Raw genomic sequence first — 21462 nt, 5'->3', positions numbered from 1 at the left:
CAACATACTTCACTGCACCATGTCAAGTCCCAGAGTCCAATTTCCCTTTCAAATATAAGTGCATTTTTCACAAAACCAACACCTATTTTCAAAATTTGCTTGTATTAGACTGTACTTAGTAGAAAAAGTGAACCTATTTTTTCTGGTTCCAGAATTTTCTATGCCAACACAGATTAACTAAATGAGACATAAGACTAAGCACAGGAAAGTACGCCAGACCGTCACGCATTTACAGTGCAAACGTATTTCACGTGGTTGATGTAGAGATCTGCAAAGGATAAGGTCATTTTTCACAAAGGAATTCCCAAGGTTTACTCAGTAATACCAAATTTCCATAATGGAAATTACTGTGCGTGTCAAACTGGATGGGAAAAAAACCTACTTTTAACTATTATTATGAAATGTTATAAAATAAAAGGAATTCTTAGGCTGGTCAAAAAGCAGTGACTAGAATCAAGGAGAATCAGTCTTTCTTGAGAACACACTAAAAGAACCTATTAAGAATAGGATAAATTAAACACAACAGAGCCACAGGGCAGACATGTAAACTGACTGAAATTACAGCACTTTTATACTCATGGTATTTTGCTTGTTTTATATTATCTTGAGGACAAATGGATTATAATCTTCCAAAATTCCAAAAATGGCCTGAAATGTTATCAATTCCTTTCCTTAAAAGAATGAGGACTTTGAACCACAAATACTCTAATATCCGCAAGGGTTTCCATGAGATAAATTATGCATTTTATAACCCAGATCACCACACAGCACACTCCCTGGCATCCCGTCTAATGACACGACAAACACAAGCTATCGAGCAAGAATCTGTTAACAGTTTTATTATTTTTGTGTTAAATACCATGGGACAGGGTTGGAAGGATGAAAAACTCAGTCAACAACTGCCTCACAAGGGATAAGAAAAATTCTGCCATGATATTAGCAAAGGTGAAGGAGAAAATTTACACTGTAAGAGACACCATTTCCCCACAGAATACCTCTTGGTATTTCCTGAGTGAGTGGGATTAGCAATCTAGATAAATCATATTTCAAGAGGTAACAGCGACAGATAAAATTTAAGGGGATTATTAAAATAACATTTACAAGACTCTGAACAATTCTTGAACTCTTATTAAAACCACAAAGAAAGAACAATTCTTTATTTATGAATTTCATAAAGGACTGAATGTGCAATGACACCTGCTAGGGATGGTCTGGTGACGTTCACGCTGTCCGGGAGCCCAACACTCTGCTCTTACTGTGTTTCTAACCGTGAGACTGTTACAGGCGAGGCCTATATGACGCTGTACACACAAAGAATGGTCACTGTGGGCCACACTACCAGTGAGATGGTAGGTAAACAAATCTTTTTCTGGTCAAGAGAAAAAAAAGAAATAGCACTCTGCATGCTTCACTCTACAAGATGAATTTCCCTAGAAAGAATCCAATGAAAATGGCTGCAATTACAACAAGAAGTGAAGGAAGAGGACTGGTGACATTATCTCTGAAGGATGCAGCTGAGGTGGATCCAGGTTTATCCGAATGTGCTACCTTTCTGAGCCTTAAGCCTTCATCCTAGAAAAAAATATATGCACAAAAAGAGGTTTTAAAAACAAATATTCATACGACCAGTGAGCTATAAATATACAGACAAAAGGCAGGTCAGTATGCATGCGACTGGGGGTAAGAGCAGGGACGAGCTGCTACCCAGCCTAAGGAAACTTTCTAGGGTGATACAAACAGTCTAAAATCTGATTCCAGTGATGGCTGCACATTCCATAAATTTACTAAAAAAAAAAATCACTGAATTGTACACTCGCAATGGGTGTCTTCATGGAATGTAAATTATACCTCAATAATGCTGATTTTAAAAACTAGAGCCAAGAAATATACTTCTAAAAAACTGAAAAATCAGCTACGGTTGTATTTACACGGAAGGAAAAATCCCACTAATATTAATACAATTAAAGAAGAATCCTACGCACGCACTTTCCCCAAGGTGGCCGACAGCATCTTCACGCTGGACTCCATCAGCCAAAGACCACCAGAAACAAAGTGAGGTCATTAGTCTGACCTGCCGCAAGCAGGGCCCCACACAGCAGAGCGCAGGGAAGAGACAGGACTCTACAGGACTGGGGAGGGGGAGTGCAGGATGAAATTTAAATGCAGCGTTTCAATGTGCTCAAAGCAAAGCAGGAGGTCTTTGTGTAAAAGGGTCAGCACCAGAGTCTGGACTGTAGAGGAGAGACAGAATTGTTTCCTTGGAAACTACAAATACAACAGGGGTGGGAAGCTGTAGGCAGAGCCCCGCACCTGAGGCTCTGCACCTGGACCAGAAAGGGAGGCCGCTTCTCTGCCATCACAGTGACTCCCATCCTCCAGACCAGGTGGCTGCTCTGTGCTGACTGACACAGCCTCACCCAGCGAAGTTTCTGACCGTCAGTCTGTGACTTTAGGGGACCAGGTTTCTCGGTAACAGGACAGCAGTCACTCTAAGCAGAGGTTGTTATGACACTTTACCAGCTGCAGAATGACCTTGGGGAAAATACTGACACCGGTTTACCTAGGCAGCTGGCTTTACCTGGTCCATCATCCCAACCAGATGAATACGGGGCAGGCTTTCACCTCCTCAGCACAAGCTCCTGTTTACCTCTCACACTGATTCGTTCCTCTAGTGTGTGCACTAATAACACCCAGGGTAAGAGTGCACCTGACGTCATGCTGTTTTATTTGCATGACTGGATTTTCTGAGGGTTTGCGGGTTTGGGTCTTGTTCTTATTAGTCCCGTGTGGACAGAACAATGATGCTCAGTCCCGGCAAGAACTTTAAAGGCTACTCCAGGTGATTCTGCCTCCCGGGGTCTCGGGAGGGCCTGAACACGTGTGTTTAAGAGCTCACGGCAGATTCCGATGCACAGGCTGGATGAAGAAGGCCAGGGCTGCGGAACATAAAGGGCAGTGATGAGACCCCTCAAGGAAGTCAACCTGGCAACCAATGATGATGGGCCTTAGTGTGAACTGTTAAAGGTCCAGAAGTTGACTCTGTAAACCAGTGGTCTTCAAGGTTCTTTTGTTTTCTCTTTTAAACAGCAGAACACTTTTTCAAATAACATCTACAGAACGTTAGTCCATAAAGAGTCGGGACCGGGAATCAATCTTATCACCTATCTCCCCAGCCCGGCCCGACCCAGGCACTTCTCCCTCCCAGCCAGGCGACGGGCTGTGGCCCTCAGTACACTGGGGAGCACATCTTCCACCACATACAGGACTGAGGAACTCATGGCACATAAAGGGCAAGTAACAAAAAACAGCACCCTTAGAACTCCACAGGGCGTGGGTGTGGGTGTAACATGAGACCACCTCTCCACTCTCCAGACAGGCGCTGGGGGCAGGGGCCTCTGCGGCGGGGCTGTGGAATAGGAAACAGCCAGAAAAGCCGTCTCAGCACATCAAGCCAAGACACAGTGCCTTTGATCCAGAGTGTAGTTTCCACAGGCTATGAAATAACCAGATGTAGATGACATCCCACAGTTTAGCTTATTTACCTTAAGTACATTTTAGTATCCATACTATCTACTTTGACATGAAAAGCTTCAAACAAAGCCTCAAAAAGCAACTTAAAGGTCTTCAGGTCTTGAAATATTAGCGAGCTCCACACTATCCCACAGCCCATTGCTCACTCACTCAAATGTGAATGAACGCTGCGCACGTGTGCCGTGAACGCAGAGGCGGTGAACACAGCCCCTGCCTCCGAGACACCCCAGCCCGCTGGAGGGAGACTGACAATGGGAGCCAGAAGAGGTAAGCGGTAGCCTGGAAACAGAGGAGGCAGCATTCCAAGACTGTTTCTCTTTTCTTTTCAGGGGAAGAGAGTCCCAGAAAAGGTCATACTGACAAGGTGATGAGAACCGAGCACCATGAAACGTGTATGCGTGTGTGCATGCCACGTGGGCAGGGCAGGGCGCCGGGCCGCCCTCGGAGGGAAGTGCTCCTGCTATAGCAGAGGAGGCTCCTCCAGGACCCCCAGCCCAGTGCTGACCGACACGACCTGGAGAGGCACTTCCAATGGGTGCCCTACATGGAGTTTTAAATTTTCTAACAGCACATTTAAAAAGGTACAAAAAATTGGCAAAATTTTAATGATATACTTTATTCAATCCAATATAACCAAAATATTATTTCAACATGTAACAATACGAAAAAAAAGAGGTATTTTTGGCACTATGTCACTCACAGCACATCTTAATTCCAACTAAGCACATTTCAAGCACCCTGGACAATGGGGTGCCAGTCTGGGGACAGCACTGCTGCAGCAGGTGACAGGACCAGGGCCCAGAATGAGAAGGCTGCACAAGCGAGAGAGGAAGCCAGCAAGGCCACGGCCAGACCCCAACACCCAGGCCAGCTGCTGGGAAGGGAGCACGGGACACAAGAAGCCACTGCCAAAGTGTAAGAAGAGGCTGGCGGGGAGCCAAGGCCAGGACAGAAGCAAACTGGGGAAAAGGAAAAAGAACTGAAAAAGGGTAAATGTAAAAGCTGACAGACAAAATGGCCCAACAACGTTCACCTCCCCGCTGCCTTCATTGCAATCAAGTTCCTTTCCCAGGAGCGAGCACTTACTCTCAGGTGTCGGTTTTCTTCCGATAGCTTCATCATCTCTCCCTGGAGCCTCTTGCACTCTTCCATGAGCTTCCTCGTCTCAGTATCATTGAGGGAAACACTGTGTGGCTTTGGCACGGGCCCGTCCTGCTTCGCAGCGTTCAGGGGAACGGCTTTGCTGGGTTCCATGTCGTTCTGCAGCACAAAGACAGCAGGCGGGGCGTTTTTCAACTAACTCTCCTTACAGGTTTTTAAACAACTTGAACTCCAAACATCCATCTCCAAGAAATTATTTACACGCAAAGTTTTGACAGTTTTCAATTTCATTATTAAAAAGTTTTTTAAATACGCAATGCCCGGTCATCTGTGAACAACTGCACAGGACGACAGCAGTAAACACCAGCAGTCAGCGAGGTCAAAGCACGTGAACCACCCCTCCTCTGCGCCCGCCACCCTGTGCACTTACCTCCACCAGAGCACTGAGCACACAGCACAACACTGTACTTTTGGTGTTCTTTCCTACAATGCTTCAAAGCCTGGGTAAAGCAAGAGCCATTCCTCTTTGCATTTACCCCTAAATCCAGCACTGTGGCCAACAGTAGTTACTCAATAAGTATGCTGAGTGATGCCAACCAAAATCCAAACATGAAGTTCATTTTCAGTGCTCTGATTCTGCGATTCAAATGGGGTTCTGGAGGGAAGGGGGGATGCTATTGCAAACACACAATGAAATCAGGAGACTACCTAAGAAAAACACTTGAAAGAAAATCTAACTTCTATTCATGGGGAAAAATAACTGAAGGATATGAGCACCGAAGGGGAGATGATGAACACAAACAAGTATCATGGGGAAAAAAAGAGGGGAGGGAGTCCACTTCATGACTTTAAACTCAAATATAAACGATCCCTTCAAATCATTAGTAACACTACCTGCTTTAACTCATGAAACTCAATATGGAACCACAGTGGTACTCAGGTACCTTTAAAATTATGAGCCCCCAAATCTTAACTCCTGCCAGCACTCACCCATTGGAACTAGTGGCAAAGGCATGGAGAGAAAGGCACGGGGCAGGGCCTAAGCAACCCTGAGCCTCAACTCAACACCCATCCACTGGAATCTCATCTCTGCCTTCACAAGCTTCCTAAGAGGACTAGCACTATTCTTGTCTTTAATTAAAATTTTACTTGCTAAAAAAATTTTTCAAAAAGAAAGGTATAAACCGCTTTATTCAGATATAAACTTCTAACAAGAACGTTTCCAAAATCAACTTTATGGCATTTTCCACAGCACTCATCAGGAAGATTTAGTTATAGGTCACACACCTAACACAGCATCCCAGCTCCTGAATTCACTTTCAGTATAAACAGGGACAAAACTAGTATTTCGTATGAAGGGGCTGTGATTTGATCGCCATTGTCTAAATCCATGTAAAAATTAGTAGTACTGTACTGAGGTTCCAGTCATCATTCAGATTTTCCCACTTCTCTTCAGAAGCGTCCCCGCTGTGAGGGGTTTTAGGAAGCCTGCTTCACCATCCGGCTCTGTGCTTCCTGTGCGAGCCTCTTGTTCTCTGCTCTGTCCTCCCCGTCCCAACCAATCTCATGGTACTGTTACAAATCCTGTTTCAGATGTTTCTGCTCTCCACCAATTTCTTTTCCTATTCTTTTCCTTAACAGTAATTAGAATTCATTTCAAAATGACTTCTCAAGTGTGCACTTTCCAACCTAGAACTAGTCCAGCTTCTGGGAACCAGAATGGCACATGGCCTTCCTCTGTGAAGACGAACAGTCAACAACACGGCAACTCAGCAATCTTTAGGTTTGGGGGAAAATATCACACTCATACCACAAAGGTGACTAAGAAATTACAAGGAGATACAAAAGGCCAAAAAGTGAAGGCAAAAAAAATTAGAATGAGGAATCATCAAACTCTTCACAATTGGCTTTTTATTTTTACACAAATTCTTGAAATTCCAGAAAATTGAGAATTACAAGAGGGAGAAAGGGAATTACCTCCCATTCTCTCATCAACCTAAAATAACTATTATTTATATATTATCTTCCAATATTCTCTTTCATATGCATATTTTATAAAATCAGCATACACGTAACTTTTTAATCTTTATTCATTTATATGTACATCTTCTAATTATCATTTTAAATGACACGATGTCATTAAATATTCTATTCTGTGCCTTACCAAAATTACTTCAACATTTCACTCGTTAGACATTTGATGAGTAGCTTCCCACTCTGGGATTTTAATTAACATGTCAATCAATATCTTCTCATGGTGGCAGAATTAGATTTCTCTTTTTATTGAAAATTTTCCTTAATGTTGATATATTGCTTTTACAAGAAAAAGGAGAAGAAATGTCATAACCAATCTGTGGAGCATAAATGTTAAGACGAGAGTGCAAATGATAAAAGTGAAGCCTAAACCCTTGTCGAAAGTAAGCCAAGCAAGTCACACAACAGTCACACTGAGTAAACCCACTTACCCCATGTGCTCACGACCATTTAGGCCCCTACAAACCAGGCAACATACAGAGCAGAGGCAAAAAAATCTAATTTATTGATTGATTAATTAATTTAAGTAGAACCATGTATAAGCTACCTGGGCGGTGGTTAAAGGGGGCGGGGTGGGGGGAGAGTCACGGGTGTGGAGACAAGCTGCGGAGCCTGGTGGGAACACTAAGGCTGCTGAGACAGCTACAGGCTTCCCTTCAGGAGCGCCACGGTGAGGTTTGGCTCCAGAAAAACAGCGTGTTCCTTGAGAGCTGCTTCAGACTGGTCCCGAAGAGGAGACTGGCTGCTCTGAGAACCATGGAACAAGCAAACTGGAGGGACTTGACACGCTCTGATTCTGAGGCAGCTGAGGAATGACACTGCACGCACATTATAGCTAACACTGCAACTCAGAATAGACTTGACGGTCAGGCCATGGTATCAAGATAAGAGAAAACACGGGATCTCGTACATTTTCCACCCTTTTATATTATTTAGCCTACCTGCAGTAATCTCCTATCTATAAGTTGAATTTACTTCTGCACTTTTTTTTAAACAACCTTTAGAATTTCAGTTCCAATATTCTAAATTATTCCTTTTGGGGGTAATTAGAGAAAGCGAGGACTTTGGGACTGTTCAGAAAAGGAAATATAAATACAAGGCAAATTCGGTTTTTGCATTGAAGCCTTGGGATGGACAAAGGAGCCAAAGAATGTAAACACGAGGCTACATTCTCGTGACTCCTGTTAAGAGTAAGGGATCAAGTGTATTACAGGGAGGTAAAAGGCAAGGCCAAGAGCCACAGCAGGAAACTGTCAGAAGGCCTGAGTAAGGCCTTAACTGGGAAGAGGTAGTATTTGAATAATAAAGTTACCGAAGACATATTTTCACTCTGAACAACCCACTTACTCTTCTTCTCTAGGATCATGATTCCCAGAAGTAAATAACTAAAATCACGAAATTTTAAAAGTATCAGACATTTAGACAAAGGATCAGGTTTTGTTTAAGCCTTAGTATACACATTCCCTGCAAAGCCAAATCAAAGTATCAGCAGCCTGTTCAAACTGTGAGGTTCCCGGAGCTCCCAAGAAGCAGGAAATGAGAAAGGGAATCATATAGCACCCAGGACACCACCAGGAGGTCACTGTCATCTACTGATGCGCTGGCATTGCACTTGAGTGCCTGTTAAGTGTACACACACACACACACACACACACACACACACGGAGACATGAATAAATTCAAATATGACCTAAGATCTTCAGGGCTTTTGCCACAATTCTCCTACCCTGGGGCACTGTAAATAACTAACAATGACAGTTTAAGAAGGGTTAGTATTATTTGTACTGGATAAGAAAACATAAAGCAGTAATCTCATTTATCTTTTTTTTAAATATATAAACACAAATACTTGCCTGGAGAGTGATATTCACCAGCTCCCACCTTTACTGCTACACCTGCTGGTCTGTTCACATTTTTTTTAGAGGATGCTCCCCAAATCTCAGTGACAGGGAAAATTATACCAATTTCATAATAATGTTCCCACTTACATTTGTCCTGCTCACTACTGAGATTTTATTAAGTGTGGTATTTGTTGTTTTAGAACAGAATAGTTTGTATGCCTGGTTTTTAAGTGACTGTGGTTCTACTGTAATTTTAAACGTATCTGACATTTTCAACTCTAATTCCTTCACAACACACAATAAACACCTCGTACGTGCTGGGTGACCACATCACCATAACCAGTGACACTGGCAGACTTGTCTATCTGTTAGCTCCCTCCTGTTTCTCCTGTTTGAACACACTGAGTCCCCTGGGCTCATTCTTCGCGCTATAACTGGCAGGTGCTGCAACTGTGCTGCTGATGCTGCTCGGCGGAGCGACAGCCAGGGCCGGCCCCGGGGGAGCAATACCCTGAGGTGCAGGGGAAACACATTCTCGGATTCACACCAAGCTCTGACTTCTCCTGCATGGGACTGGGAATGACTAACACAGAAATCATTAGGTTCTAAAACAATCACCTTATTCTACAAAGATGTGTTACGCATAAGAAATAATAATAATAATAGCTATGTTAAAGCAAAAAATACAACATTTCTCAACTTCTTCTATTAATTAGCTATAATCAACTTGCATTATGTTCACTAACTAAATGTAGAAACCTTATTAAACTTAAGCCAGCCTCACGTTGTCCTAGAATGAGTACCTTCTGTGTGGCTCTTAATTTTTGTTACTACTCAATACTTGTCAGTACCTGAAGAACAAGCACTTTTTATTTTCTTACCTTTGCTAACACTCTAACTGAACAATGTTTAAGTTAAATGAATTTTTTCAAGGGTTCGAAAATTGTAATGATTTATAAACCTCTCCTGTACTCAACGACACCCCTCCCCAAACACACACACACACACACACACACACACACACACACACACTCTCTTACCCCCCAGGATCAAGAAACAAAGACACACAGAACATTCTAGTATTCCATTAGTATCTCCACAGTTCTCTTCCTATCTTCTCTAATTCATTTAATACACATAAAAATAATACTATACAAAAAGGTTGAAGCAGACTCTGAAATAATACTTACTGAGGGCTTCCCTGGTGGCGCAGTGGTTAAGAATCTGCCTGCCAATGCAGGGGCACGGGTGCGATCCCTGGCCCGGGAAGATCCCACATGCCACAGAGCAACTAAGCCCATGCGCCACAACTACTGAGCCTGCACTCTAGAGCCCACAAGCCACAACTACTGAGCCCGCATGCCACAACTACTGAAGCCCACACGCCTAGAGCCTGTGCTCTGCAACAAGAGAAGTCACGACAATGAGAAGCCCGTGCACCACAACGAAGAGTAGCCCCCGCTCGCCGCAACTAGAGAAAGCCCACGCACATCAACAAAGACCCAACACAACCAAAAATAAAAACAAACAAAAAAAATACTTACTGATATCCAGGTCATTGTACATAACTAAGACAACTCCATCTTACTTAATAATGCATTGTCCCCAATCTGTTCTTTGTCTCAACAGAAAATAATGTATATTTCATTACAAAAAGTCTTTATACATAGGACCCCTGAAATTCCCTATTCTTAAGTCCTTCAGGCTTCATTATGACAAGTATTTTTCCCTAGAAAATATGTCATTAACAGATAGATGTTAAATGGAGGGCATAAATAAAATGTAACAATTTTTCTAAATTTGGAAAATGTCAAGTAAAGTTGGTGGCCTAAAATAAACCAAAAAAATTTTTTTATTTCAACATAAAGAATTGAAGAGGTTATAAAACATCATAACAAGTTAATTAAAACCACACTCAATCCTAAAAAAAAACACAACCACTAACTGGACATTAGATTTCATAATATAGAGTTGATAACAAATAAAAAGAGCTAATAATTCACAGAACTCCAGTTTGTAAAATGTAAAGTAGTCAACACTCCAGTATTATCTGCGTCCAGCTATCAACAACCCAGGGAATGTGCTGAGCGGTTCTCAGTAGTAGCTCTGAACATAACTCATTTGAAGACTGTGGGCCATTACCTTACTGAAATGCATCCAGTCAAAGTCCTGCTGTCCCCGAGGACTAGGGGGACCACACACCTTAGTGCCTAAGGGCAGTATTAGTTAATGCCTGTTGTCCAGGAATAACTATTAGTAGTACCTCTTTTTATTCTAAAATAAAAGGGTTCTTGGACTCCTAGGTCATTCTATGTATGATCCAAATCAGAGAGCTATTTTCCAAAAAGAAGCCCATATTCTAATGATGGTTCCAAATAAACTAGGACTGTTTTATCACAAAAATGATCTCTTTAAACCATAAAAATAAAAACACGGACTCAACCACCATACTTCTAAAGCTGGCATCTTTCTTATCCTACAAGATGACTAAAAACTTCAATCATTTTCTGAGTTATATATTCAGTATCAAGGTCCTAAAAAACCTAAAGAAATCAACAAAATAACAACACAGCTGTTTCCAACTGTCTTTAGAAACAGTAAATGCCCAAGAACTAACAGCACACCTAAAAAGATCCAGATCCTCAAACAGGGAAAGGTATACTTACATAATGTACTTAACTGCCTGTCAACTTCTTTGGAGGGCTCGGGGAGGTGGGTGAGGAGCTGCGGGCAGGGGTGAGAGTGGGATGGGGTACCTAACATAAGAAACACTGAATCAACAGCACGTTTTGCTACCTACACCAACTCTGAGAAGAAAGTATCAATAACCATGATAGCTATTGTGCTATCTAACTGTTTTGGATGCTAACCAAATTTTTCTAAGTTGATTACTAAAGATCATAAATTCTGATGAGCAACTCTTTGGAGTAAATGTGTAACTGAACATGGGCTTCTCCACTGCTCTGAACACTAAGGATGAACACAAAGTGCATGTGCCATCTGGAGAGAGCTGTGTATTAAAGTTGTCACCAGCAACTTAGTTAAAAACTAAACTGGGGGATTCCCTGGTGGCGCAGTGGTTGAGAGTCCGCCTGCCGATGCAGGGGACACGGGTTCGTGCCCTGGTCCAGGAAGATCCCACATGCCACGGAGCGGCTGGGCCCGTGACCATGGCCGCTGAGCCTGCATGTCCGGAGCCTGTGCTCCGCAACAGGAGGGGCCACAACAGTGAGAGGCCCGCGTACCGCAATAAAAAACTATACTGAAGTTTGCTTAAATTAACGAACTTTTTAAAACATATTGACAAACAAACTAAAATAAATAAGGGGTCAAACCATGTCACTATAGGAATTTACTAACAGCAATCATGACTATATAAACTAAAAAATATATTTTGTACTCTACTTCTAAAAATACAGGCTACCAACAGTTCTCATATTTCTGTGAATCTTGCACATTTAGAAATGTGTTTTCCTTGAATAAGGGCGTTTCATCTTTAATCAATTTGTGTAGTCAGGATTCAGCTTCATATGGCATCTTACCAATTTGTCTGTAGTAAACTGACAAGCTTTATCTAGGTAAAACACTACTCAATGATGCCCTAAGTTCCTAACAGACAAAGTTCATACTAAACTGAAGACAGACATACAGAAAAAGGATATTAAGTAATTTCGTAACTGTATCTATGGATACTAGAAAGAAACCAGTATGTTAGAGATACTATGGTCTTTAAGCAGTTTCATCAACTTCATCTGTAGACAATATTAAACCAGAAATGGCAAGATACTATTAGGGTCTTACCAACAGGGTTTTATTACCACATGAATAAAGTATTAGAAAAGAGATGTTTTGTGTGTGTGTGTGTGTGTGTGAAAGGTTTCATCTTTAATCATTCTAACAAATACAAAAAGCTCCAGATTTGGTTACTCTGAGGTTTCACATTTTCTGTAAAGGATGCGATGCAACAGTAAGCTTATGACTTTTGACAGGAAGTCACTAATCAACAATTCGGACAGCACCAGGTCTGTACCAGGCTGCGCCCACTTCAGTGATCCCTCAGTAATGGGGATTTCTCGTAGAACCTGCAGTTTAGCAGCTCCACAAGAATGAGTTTACACAGGAACGGCATTTCCAGAAGTGTGTTTTACAGAACATCTGGCATTCCGTGGGAAGTTAATTGCATTATATGAAACAAAAAAGAAATACTAGGTTAATCAGATTTTCTTTATTCAGAGCCTTTAATGTGCAAATATGCAGTGTGCTTATTTATAGCGTTTTTCCAAACTCATCTGACCACAGAGCCCTTCCAAACCAACACATTCTGGCAAACACCGCCTCATAAAAACACAGCTGTATTTCAGCCCTTCTTTTTAACATGCACATTAATCAATTAAGGCCACCTCTAGTATAGATACAAATATTTTTGCACATTTGAATTATATAAATCTGATATACTGATATACTGAAATATTAAAAGTCTCATTTTATGTGCCAAACTTGAAATGTGAATTCCAAACACTTAAAAATGTCCATCAAGAAGCATAACAGCAAAGCTAAGAAGCCATATGAGTTGCTATATTCCAACAGCACAGCACTGCAGCTGGTGCACAAGAGGACCCGCCCATTCTTCTCAGATAGTGTTGGATTTTACACAATTTAAATTATCCAAGAGCTTCAAGAACATAACCCAACCATTAAACACAATCACAACACCTCAAAAAATAAAAGGATGAGCATCATCTTATGTGATTTATGTGATACTGACTAATTTCACCATTAAAATTTTACCATTAAAAGTGCCTGCAACTGACAATCAGGCCTCCACTAGAATCTTGGCCAAAAGAATGGTTTGATAGGAATTCTCACAAAACTAAAAATCACTGTCTTACTCCCAGTGCCCAGGCTTGTGGTCTCGAAATACCATCTCCCACTGAAAGGACCCAGAGCTTGAAGAAATGTCTAATCCCAGGTCTGAGCCTGGAAGTATCTTGCCATATTAGACATGAAGGAAATTACCAAAGACTACTAAGGTGAAAGGACTCAGGAGCGGCTACTAGCCAATCTGATCACCAATACGATAACTGCAAGGGGCTGAAACAGTAGGAAGTTTAAGTCCGTGAGTCCATAACAACACGGCAAAGAGGGAAGGAAAGGAAGGAGGACGGAAAGCTGACTGTACATCATCAGAGGGACACTGTAACCAACTCATTTTTTGAAAGCCTATAACTTAAGAGAAAGCTTTAGAACTCCACCATTGAATGAATCAGCGGGTATCAGATGAGCTCCAGTTACTCTCTAACTAATACAATGAAGCAGTAATGACAAAGTCACCATTACACAACCTTGAATGAATCAATGGACTTAAACTGTATTTACTCACTTCCAACTGTACTGACATTTGGTGCTGGAGAATCTTTGTTGTGGGGACAGTCCTGTGCATTGTAGGAAGTTGAGCAGCATCCCTGGCCTCTACCCACTAGACGTCTGTAGACCCTCCACGTTAGCTGTGACAACCAAAACTGTCTCCACACATTGACAACTGTCCCGTGGGGGGCAAACCACCCCTGGCTGGGACCACTCATCTACACACTGCACACCAACAGCTGCTAACTTCAAAACAAAAAAAATCAGACATTAGGTACCTCCCTGAGAGAATAGATAACCACCTACGAAGTAGTCTTGCCTCTCCCTCACCAGCAAAAATAAGCTTCAATTTAATCAAGTCTCTAGATCCAATGACAGGAAATACCAAAGACAGCAGAGAAGTTAAAAGATACCTGAAGGATGCAATCAGCAAAATCTAGTCCGTGGGAAAGTCTACAGGACAAACTTGGTTTCTTTAATAAATAATTTACAAGAGAAAAACAGAGGGACTCTATAGATTAAGAGACTTAAGAAACATATCATCCAATAGCAGTATGTGGACTTTATTTTGATTTCAAATCAAACAAACTGCAAAAAAAACAAATGTTTAGGGCTTCCCTGGTGGTGCAGTGGTTGAGAGTCCGCCTGCCGATGCAGGGGACACGGGTTCGTGCCCCGGTCCGGGAAGATCCCACATGCCGCTGAGCCTGCCTGTCTGGAGCCTGTGCTCCGCAACGGGAGAGGCCACAACAATGAGAGGCCCACGTACCGCAAAAAAAAAACCACAAATGTTTAAATGACACTTGTGAGGCAAATGTGAATGCTGCCTGAATAGTCTGATATTAATGATATATTAAGCTTTCAAAGACTAATGATAGTATTGTCATTGCTCTTTTCTTCCTTTCCTTAAAGTCCTTATCTTTGAGCGATATATACTGAAACAGTTACAGATGAAATTAATTATGTCTGAGATGTGCCTTAAAACAGTATGTGAGGGCTTCCCTGGTGGCACAGTGGTTGAGAGTCCGCCTGCCGATGCAGGGGACACGAGTTCATGCCCTGGTCTGGGAAGATCCCACATTAGGCCCGTGAGCCATGGCCGCTGGGCCTGCGCTCCGCAACAGGAGAGGCCACAACAGTGAGAGGCCCACGTACCGCCAAAAAAAAAAAGGAGATGAATGGATAAAGAAGTTGTGGTATATATATACAGACTGGAATATACAGATACAATGGAATATTATTTCAGCCATTAAAAAAAGGAAATCCTAAAAAAAAAAAAAAAGGAAATCCTGCCATTTGTGACAACATGGACGAAACTCTAAGGGCATTATGCTAAGTGAAGTAAGTCAAAGAAAGACAAATACTGTATGAGCTCACTTATGCATGGAATCTTAAAACAAAACAACAACAAAGCCCCAAACTTGTAGAAAGAGATCAGGTTTGTGGTTACCAGAAGCGGGGAACGGGGAGGAAGGACTGGATGAAGGGTACCAGAAGGTACAAAATTGAAGATAAACAAGAACTGGGGATGTAATGTACCACATGCTGACTCTAGCTAACACCACTGTTTGGTATATTGACAGCTGTTAAGTGAGCAGACCCTAAGAGCTCCCATCAGAGGGGGAAAAACTTTTTTTTTGGTAGCTATATGAGATGGTGGATGTTAACTACACCTACTGTAGTAATCATTCCACAATATATGTAACACTAGTGTGTATGCTGACACCTTAAACTTATACAGTGCTGTATGTCAACTATAGCTCAATAAAACTAGAAATAAAATAAGTCAAACGAGATGAATGTGCTCTTTTCTTGGTTCCAATAATAAGAGTTATGCAAGCTATTAGCGTCCTGGCAGCCTAGCAAAAGAGAAAGTAAACTCCAAATGGGAAGCATCAACATGCCATCAAAATCTCACTTTCCAGTAACAACATATGTATTCACATTTTTTGGTATTTGGCAAATATTTTAAAATCCCTTTAATAAGGCATTAAAAACACAATAAATGATTTGGTCAACACCTAATTACCATTCAGGCACTTCTTCATTTCAGCTTATCCTAAGAGTAACATAACAATTGACCCCACGTATTTAATCTGCAAGTTTACTTTTTAATAGGGCAAATGGCCTCCAGAGCAAAGAAAAAAGTCATGTAAAATTGGAACCTGATTGTGCCAAACAATTCTATTTATCCATATTATTTTATATGTTAAAGCACACACACAAAAACCTACTTACCCTTCAAGCCCCTCCTACAAACCACAGGAAAAAATTCAAATTTGCGTTTCAGAAAAGGAATAAAGTGACCACAACCCATTCTATAAGACTACTTTTTAGGGCTTCCCTGGTGGTGCAGTGGTTGAGAGCCTGCCTGCCGATGCAGAGGACACGGGTTCATGCCCCGGTCTGGGAAGATCCCACATGCCGCGAGCGGCTGGGCCCGTGAGCCATGGCCACTGAGCCTGCGCGTCCGGAGCCTGTGCTCCGCAACGGGAGAGGCCGCAACAGTGAGAGGCCCACGTACCACAAAAAAAAAAAAAAAAAAAAAAAAAAAAGACTACTTTTTAAACTCCATGCACATATACTTCAGTCCCTCAAATTGTATTTGCCTCACACTAATCAAAAAACAACATAAAAATTGTTTACTAAGGAATAAAATCAGATGTATTTTGATCAATAGTGAACAAAATACCTGGGAATAGCCAAATTTGGAATAAACTGTCCATGTAAATTAAATCTTATCCCCAGATTGCAGGTATATAGTTGCCAAAAAGTGGTTTATGTCTGTAATTTAATTATATTTATGTATACACATGTGTCATTCTAACAAAGAACTTGAAGTTGTTTAAGTAGCAAAATTTTGGTAGAATTAGGTGGTTCTTCTCCATCATCCAGCTTGTATCTAAACGTATTTTTCTTCTTGAACAAAATGTTATGAAATGAAAAGAGCATATACACATTAAGTTTTTAAAAACCGTAAACACTGAGTCTGATAAAGTGGAACAGCCATATCACACAATCACAAAGGCCAAAACCAGAAGCAGAATTCAATCTCAAAGTAACTGAGAGCTTAACAGCTTCCAATTTTCTTATATTTTCCTACTTACCAATTTATCATTTTCATTGGGCATTTCAAATACACATCTCAATTTAGAATCCATCAATTCATCGGGTTTTGCCTCTTTCCACTAAAAGCAAACAAAACCAAACAATGAGACAGAGATACGATGGGGACAAATAGGTTTCGCCTCAAGGGATAACTGAAGGGTTAGTGTAGCTGCCGTGTGTGTGTGTGTGTGTGTGTGTGTGTGTGTGTGTGTGCGTGTGTGTGTGCGCGCAGGGGGTTCCCCAGGTCAGCCAGGACTACAGCTGCCTGTACACACTGCGTTATTCTCACCCACCACAGGTACCGGCAATGCCACAGAACTTCCTATAGAACCCTATGAAGAGCTACTATCACAATCCATTAAAATCACACTAACATCCCTAGAGATTACAGGACTTCACTCTTAATAGTAGCACTTCAAAACTGTCTCTAAGGCATACTATTTCAAAATTCCTTCATTCTTGAAATGAGTCAGGGTTATCTGTAGTGAACAGATTTACAGATTTTGTTAATTTTGAAAACCAGGTTTCTCAATGGAGAACTAAACAAAACCCACAGTTTAAACGACATTTCCCCAGACAACTTCTGTTCAACTTCTCTACTCACCACGGCTTCCATATCTGAAATGTTTGGTGGAGCAAAGATGGTCTGTACCATAAACTTGTGTTTACTCTTCTCATTGGGGTCATAGTCAAAAGGCTGCAGCATTACTAAAGAAGAAGAAAGGACACATGACAGTGACTTCTGCATTTGTTTGCTTCTTTGCATTCCTAGTACTCACTCACTAATTTGCAAATTTAAAGAAAACCAGGAAAGGTGCAAGAAACCACACACTTGATTATTTACAGTAAGGATCCAGAATCAACTTTATGGTTTCCAATTATTTTTAAACTGTCTACCTTTCTGATTTGCTAAGTCCTTAACAACCCATAAAATAAACAAATGTCTATTAAAAAAAATAAATATCAATCTATGATTGCCCTCTCTAAACAAGTTTGGAAATTTTTCAAAACTTTGCCAACATTAACTATTAAAATGCCTATAAACTCAAAATCTAGTAAATTGTCTATTAAAACCACTTATAATATAAACTTAGGTTTCACATTAGTATTTAGTGATAACAGCTCTTAAAATCAGACAACTGAAATATTTATAGAAGAAATTCTAAGTAACTTAAAAACTCACTACCATATATTAGTGTTCTGATATAACTAATTTTTCTAAAATAGATTTTAAATACATACCTATTCAAGAAGAGTTTATTAATTTGTTTAAATGAGTCTAGGACAACAAAGTGTACATGGAAACCACACAGCCTCATGATTTCTAAACTTTTTCCAGCTTCCTAATAATTATATTCAAATTTTTTTCTGAAGTATTTATGATTTTCAGTGGCCTACAAGAGGGTTTTTAGACGTTCCATGTGATTTTAAATTATGTAATATAAATCTAATAAGAGAATATAAAGAATGAATCAGCAATTGTACACAATATGTATACAATATTGTGGAGATTACTTCCCTGCTAATATTTAGATTATTTCTAAGATAGACAGATGTCAACATTTTCAAAAAGACAGATGAAATGAAGCAAATGTAAGAAATATCAATTATATAAGAACATCTTCTTTATAAGGTATGTCTGAGAAGTCCATTAACTTCCATCACGGTTAAAAAAAAATTTTTAAGGGCCAAATATACAGCTGCAGAAAATGCACAGGATAAACACCCAGAACCCAGATAAAGCACAGTATATCTCCAGGAACACCCTTCACTGAACAACCACCCTACGCTATTCACTAGAAACTGGATAAAAAGAAAACTTCAAACATGGTTGTGACTTTATGACAGTCATACTTCTAAGGCTACAGACCATGTAACAAGGGAAAGACAATCTTAGCACAGATTAAAGGAGTAAATCCATAAAGGTGCATGCTAGAGGGAGAGAGAGGGAGAAAAGGAGAGAGTATGTAGACAGAGTCAATCAGGGAAGGCTGCTGGAGGAAGCGTGGCTGGAGTGCCTGCTCACCCGGAAAGGCACTGCACTGAAAACTGGAGTCCCAGTTCTCAGTGGAGGAGAGGGATCAAGGGCATGCATGGAAACAGTAACAGGTGTGTAAGGAGTTTTTAGTAAGTCAGGTGCTCAATACAAGGGGCTTATGTGAGAGAAAGGGCTTTGAGAAGTATACAGGTTCTTAAGAAACATTAATACAGTAAAACTTCAGAAAGCTAGAATCCTAAAGAAAAAGTCCTTCTGAATAGTTCCATGGATTCCTAGGGATATAGCTGTTTGCACCAAAATCTATTTTTAACCATGTGGATAAAAATAATTTTATCTTCTTCCAATTGAGCTAAAAAGGCTTGTGGACTTAGCAACTTCCAGAACACTCGTGCTCACTGCCCACTCTTCTTATTGCCCACCCATCTTCCCCATGAACTGACAGTTCGGTCAGACAAACATGAAAGCAGGCCTGCCAGGCCACCACACAAGACTCACTAAAAGCATCTTCTCTAGGCCCTCCTAGCTCTGAGTTTGGGAATACAGTTACTGAGGGAGGATTAAGTGCCCCAAGAACTCTGACGTCTGTCCTTGACTGCCTCTGCAGTCAGGTTCCACTGATGAACATCTCAGTGAGCCTGCCCCGGGCGCTCACTCTTTGTATAATTTTCTGTTTTTAATCTGCTGTGGGCTTGAAAACTAGAAAACTGATACAGAATTATTTTAATATTTCAGGAATACCTATCAGGATTACACAGGCATGTTTTGTTTTGTTTAACATACACATGTCTAGGTTGTGTCCCCAGAGATTCTAATCTGGAAAGGTCCGTGTGTGTTCCTGCTCTCTGTGCAATTACAGCAGACCTTCACAGAGGTGAGAACTACTGCTAGAAAGTAAGAGTAAATGGTCTCTGTGTGAGGCCTGAGAAGTTCTCCCATAAGTAAACTACATCCTCCTACTTGCTTCCTATCACTCTGCTATGTTAGATGCGATCATGAAAGGATATCGTCAGGGAAGTCTGAGGGCATTAACTCTGGCACCAGCACAGACTCCACGGCAGGAGTAAGCAATCCACACATGGAAGGAACCAAGCACACTCCCTGGACTACAAGCAAACACAAAAGGGGGTGACAAAACTAAAGTTTTCAAGTGCGGGACACTGTTGGCATTAACAATAAAAGGCAGAAAGACGTATCTAAGTTTACAACTATTGGCAAAAAAGAGGCACTGTACATTTTTAAGCAAAAGATTTAGGACAACACCTCCATAGCTGCATGCAATTTGTAACAACAGCTAGAGACCTGAATGAACGAGAATGAGCAATCACAAAAATGATACAAAATTTCAAAGACAAAATAATACGGGCAGAGAATGTGGTAGTAAGCTGGAGAAATAAAGAACAGATATAACATTTTTTGAACGACAGTAACTGCTTACAAACTGACCACATACACCCTCATCCCAAGATAAGACATTTCCTGCAGCAGTATGCATATAGTAAAAGAACAGCATAAATTCAGGACATGGTTTGCTACCTGAAACAGTCACAGTCAACCCTGGGTCAATAATTCCACTGTTGGGCCTCACACAGTACCGACGAGGTGCTGTAGTCTTCACTTTGAAACACACCTTTCTATCCGATGGATTTCGCAACTTAAGATTTGTAGTGACTACATCTGTGAAGGGGCCTGTAAGGTTTAAAAACCAAAAACAGGGAAAAAAAATTTTAATTGGATTCACACACACACACACACAAGCAGAATTCAAAACTGGATGCACATAACCTCAATTTTATATAGAGTATGTACTGAAAGTCTGTGTACCTAAATATACCTCCAGGTATACACACACAAACGAGTTTTATTTTCTTCTTCATTCCTTACCAGACTTTATAAAATCACTACATGAACATGTATTGTTTCTATCAAATAAAATATATTTTTAAAAAAAAAATATATATATATATTTAAAGTTTCAATTTATGAAATAAGCCCAAAATTGTATTCCTAGAGTATGCTCTTACCACATGACTGAAAAGATCGGGATTTCCAGTGGTCTGCAAAGCAATGCCAATCTTCAGATTCAACCTGACAGAGCCGACCACAAAACCTCTCCATCAGAAGCCAGTGAACCCAATGACAGGGCGCTCTTGCTTCACCTCAACTAAGTTTGATCCCTTCACTCGTTCATTCTTTCACTCACATATGTGTCAAGTGTTTATTAAGAGCACTGTGTCAAATGCTCTACATACAAAGTTTTTTTTAAGCTTTGATTCTACACCCAAACATAAAACTGCAAAACAAAGAACCCAAAAGGTGATGCAGTCCTGCCTGAATTAAATAAGTCCTAAACCATTTTTTGTTTAAAAAAAGGGGCGTGAGGTGTGGAGAAACAGTACCGCCACTTTTGTTCTTGGCGGAAGAAAAGCCTAAAGATATTTTATACAGGTTTAGACAGTAAACTGAATACCTGTTAATTTGGAGACT

At 40.8% G+C, this 21462-nt stretch overlaps 1 protein-coding gene across 1 annotated transcript; it reads right to left on the bottom strand.

Annotated features, from left to right (window-relative positions):
- Positions 1-811: 811 nt before the first annotated feature.
- Positions 812-20690, bottom strand: VAPA (VAMP associated protein A). The gene is made up of 5 exons (XM_024763855.1): positions 20512-20690; positions 17584-17687; positions 16979-17059; positions 4618-4791; positions 812-1572 (listed from the first exon to the last, which is right to left on the bottom strand). The coding sequence occupies exons 2-5, from the start codon at positions 17683-17685 to the stop codon at positions 1414-1416; spliced, it is 516 nt and encodes a 171-aa protein (XP_024619623.1). The 5' UTR covers positions 17686-17687; positions 20512-20690; the 3' UTR covers positions 812-1413.
- Between the last annotated feature and the right edge of the window lie 772 nt (positions 20691-21462).

This window comes from Neophocaena asiaeorientalis, unplaced genomic scaffold, assembly GCF_003031525.2.
Source record: "Neophocaena asiaeorientalis asiaeorientalis breed wild unplaced genomic scaffold, Neophocaena_asiaeorientalis_V1.1 scaffold110, whole genome shotgun sequence".
NCBI lineage: Eukaryota > Metazoa > Chordata > Mammalia > Artiodactyla > Phocoenidae > Neophocaena > Neophocaena asiaeorientalis.
This window is presented reverse-complemented; position numbering and strand designations above follow the sequence as displayed.

Bases quoted from the DNA above. Each gene is read 5' to 3' on its own strand.
- VAPA (XM_024763855.1), bottom strand. From the start codon at position 17,685: ATGCTGCAGCCTTTTGACTATGACCCCAATGAGAAGAGTAAACACAAG. The intron at 17,060-17,583 runs GTGAGTAGAGAA...GTTTGCTTTTAG, and splicing joins TTTCAGATATGGAAGCCGTG to TGGAAAGAGGCAAAACCCGA. The intron at 1,573-4,617 runs GTAAGTGCTCGC...ATTTTTTTCTAG, and splicing joins AAGAAAACCGACACCTGAGA to GATGAAGGCTTAAGGCTCAG.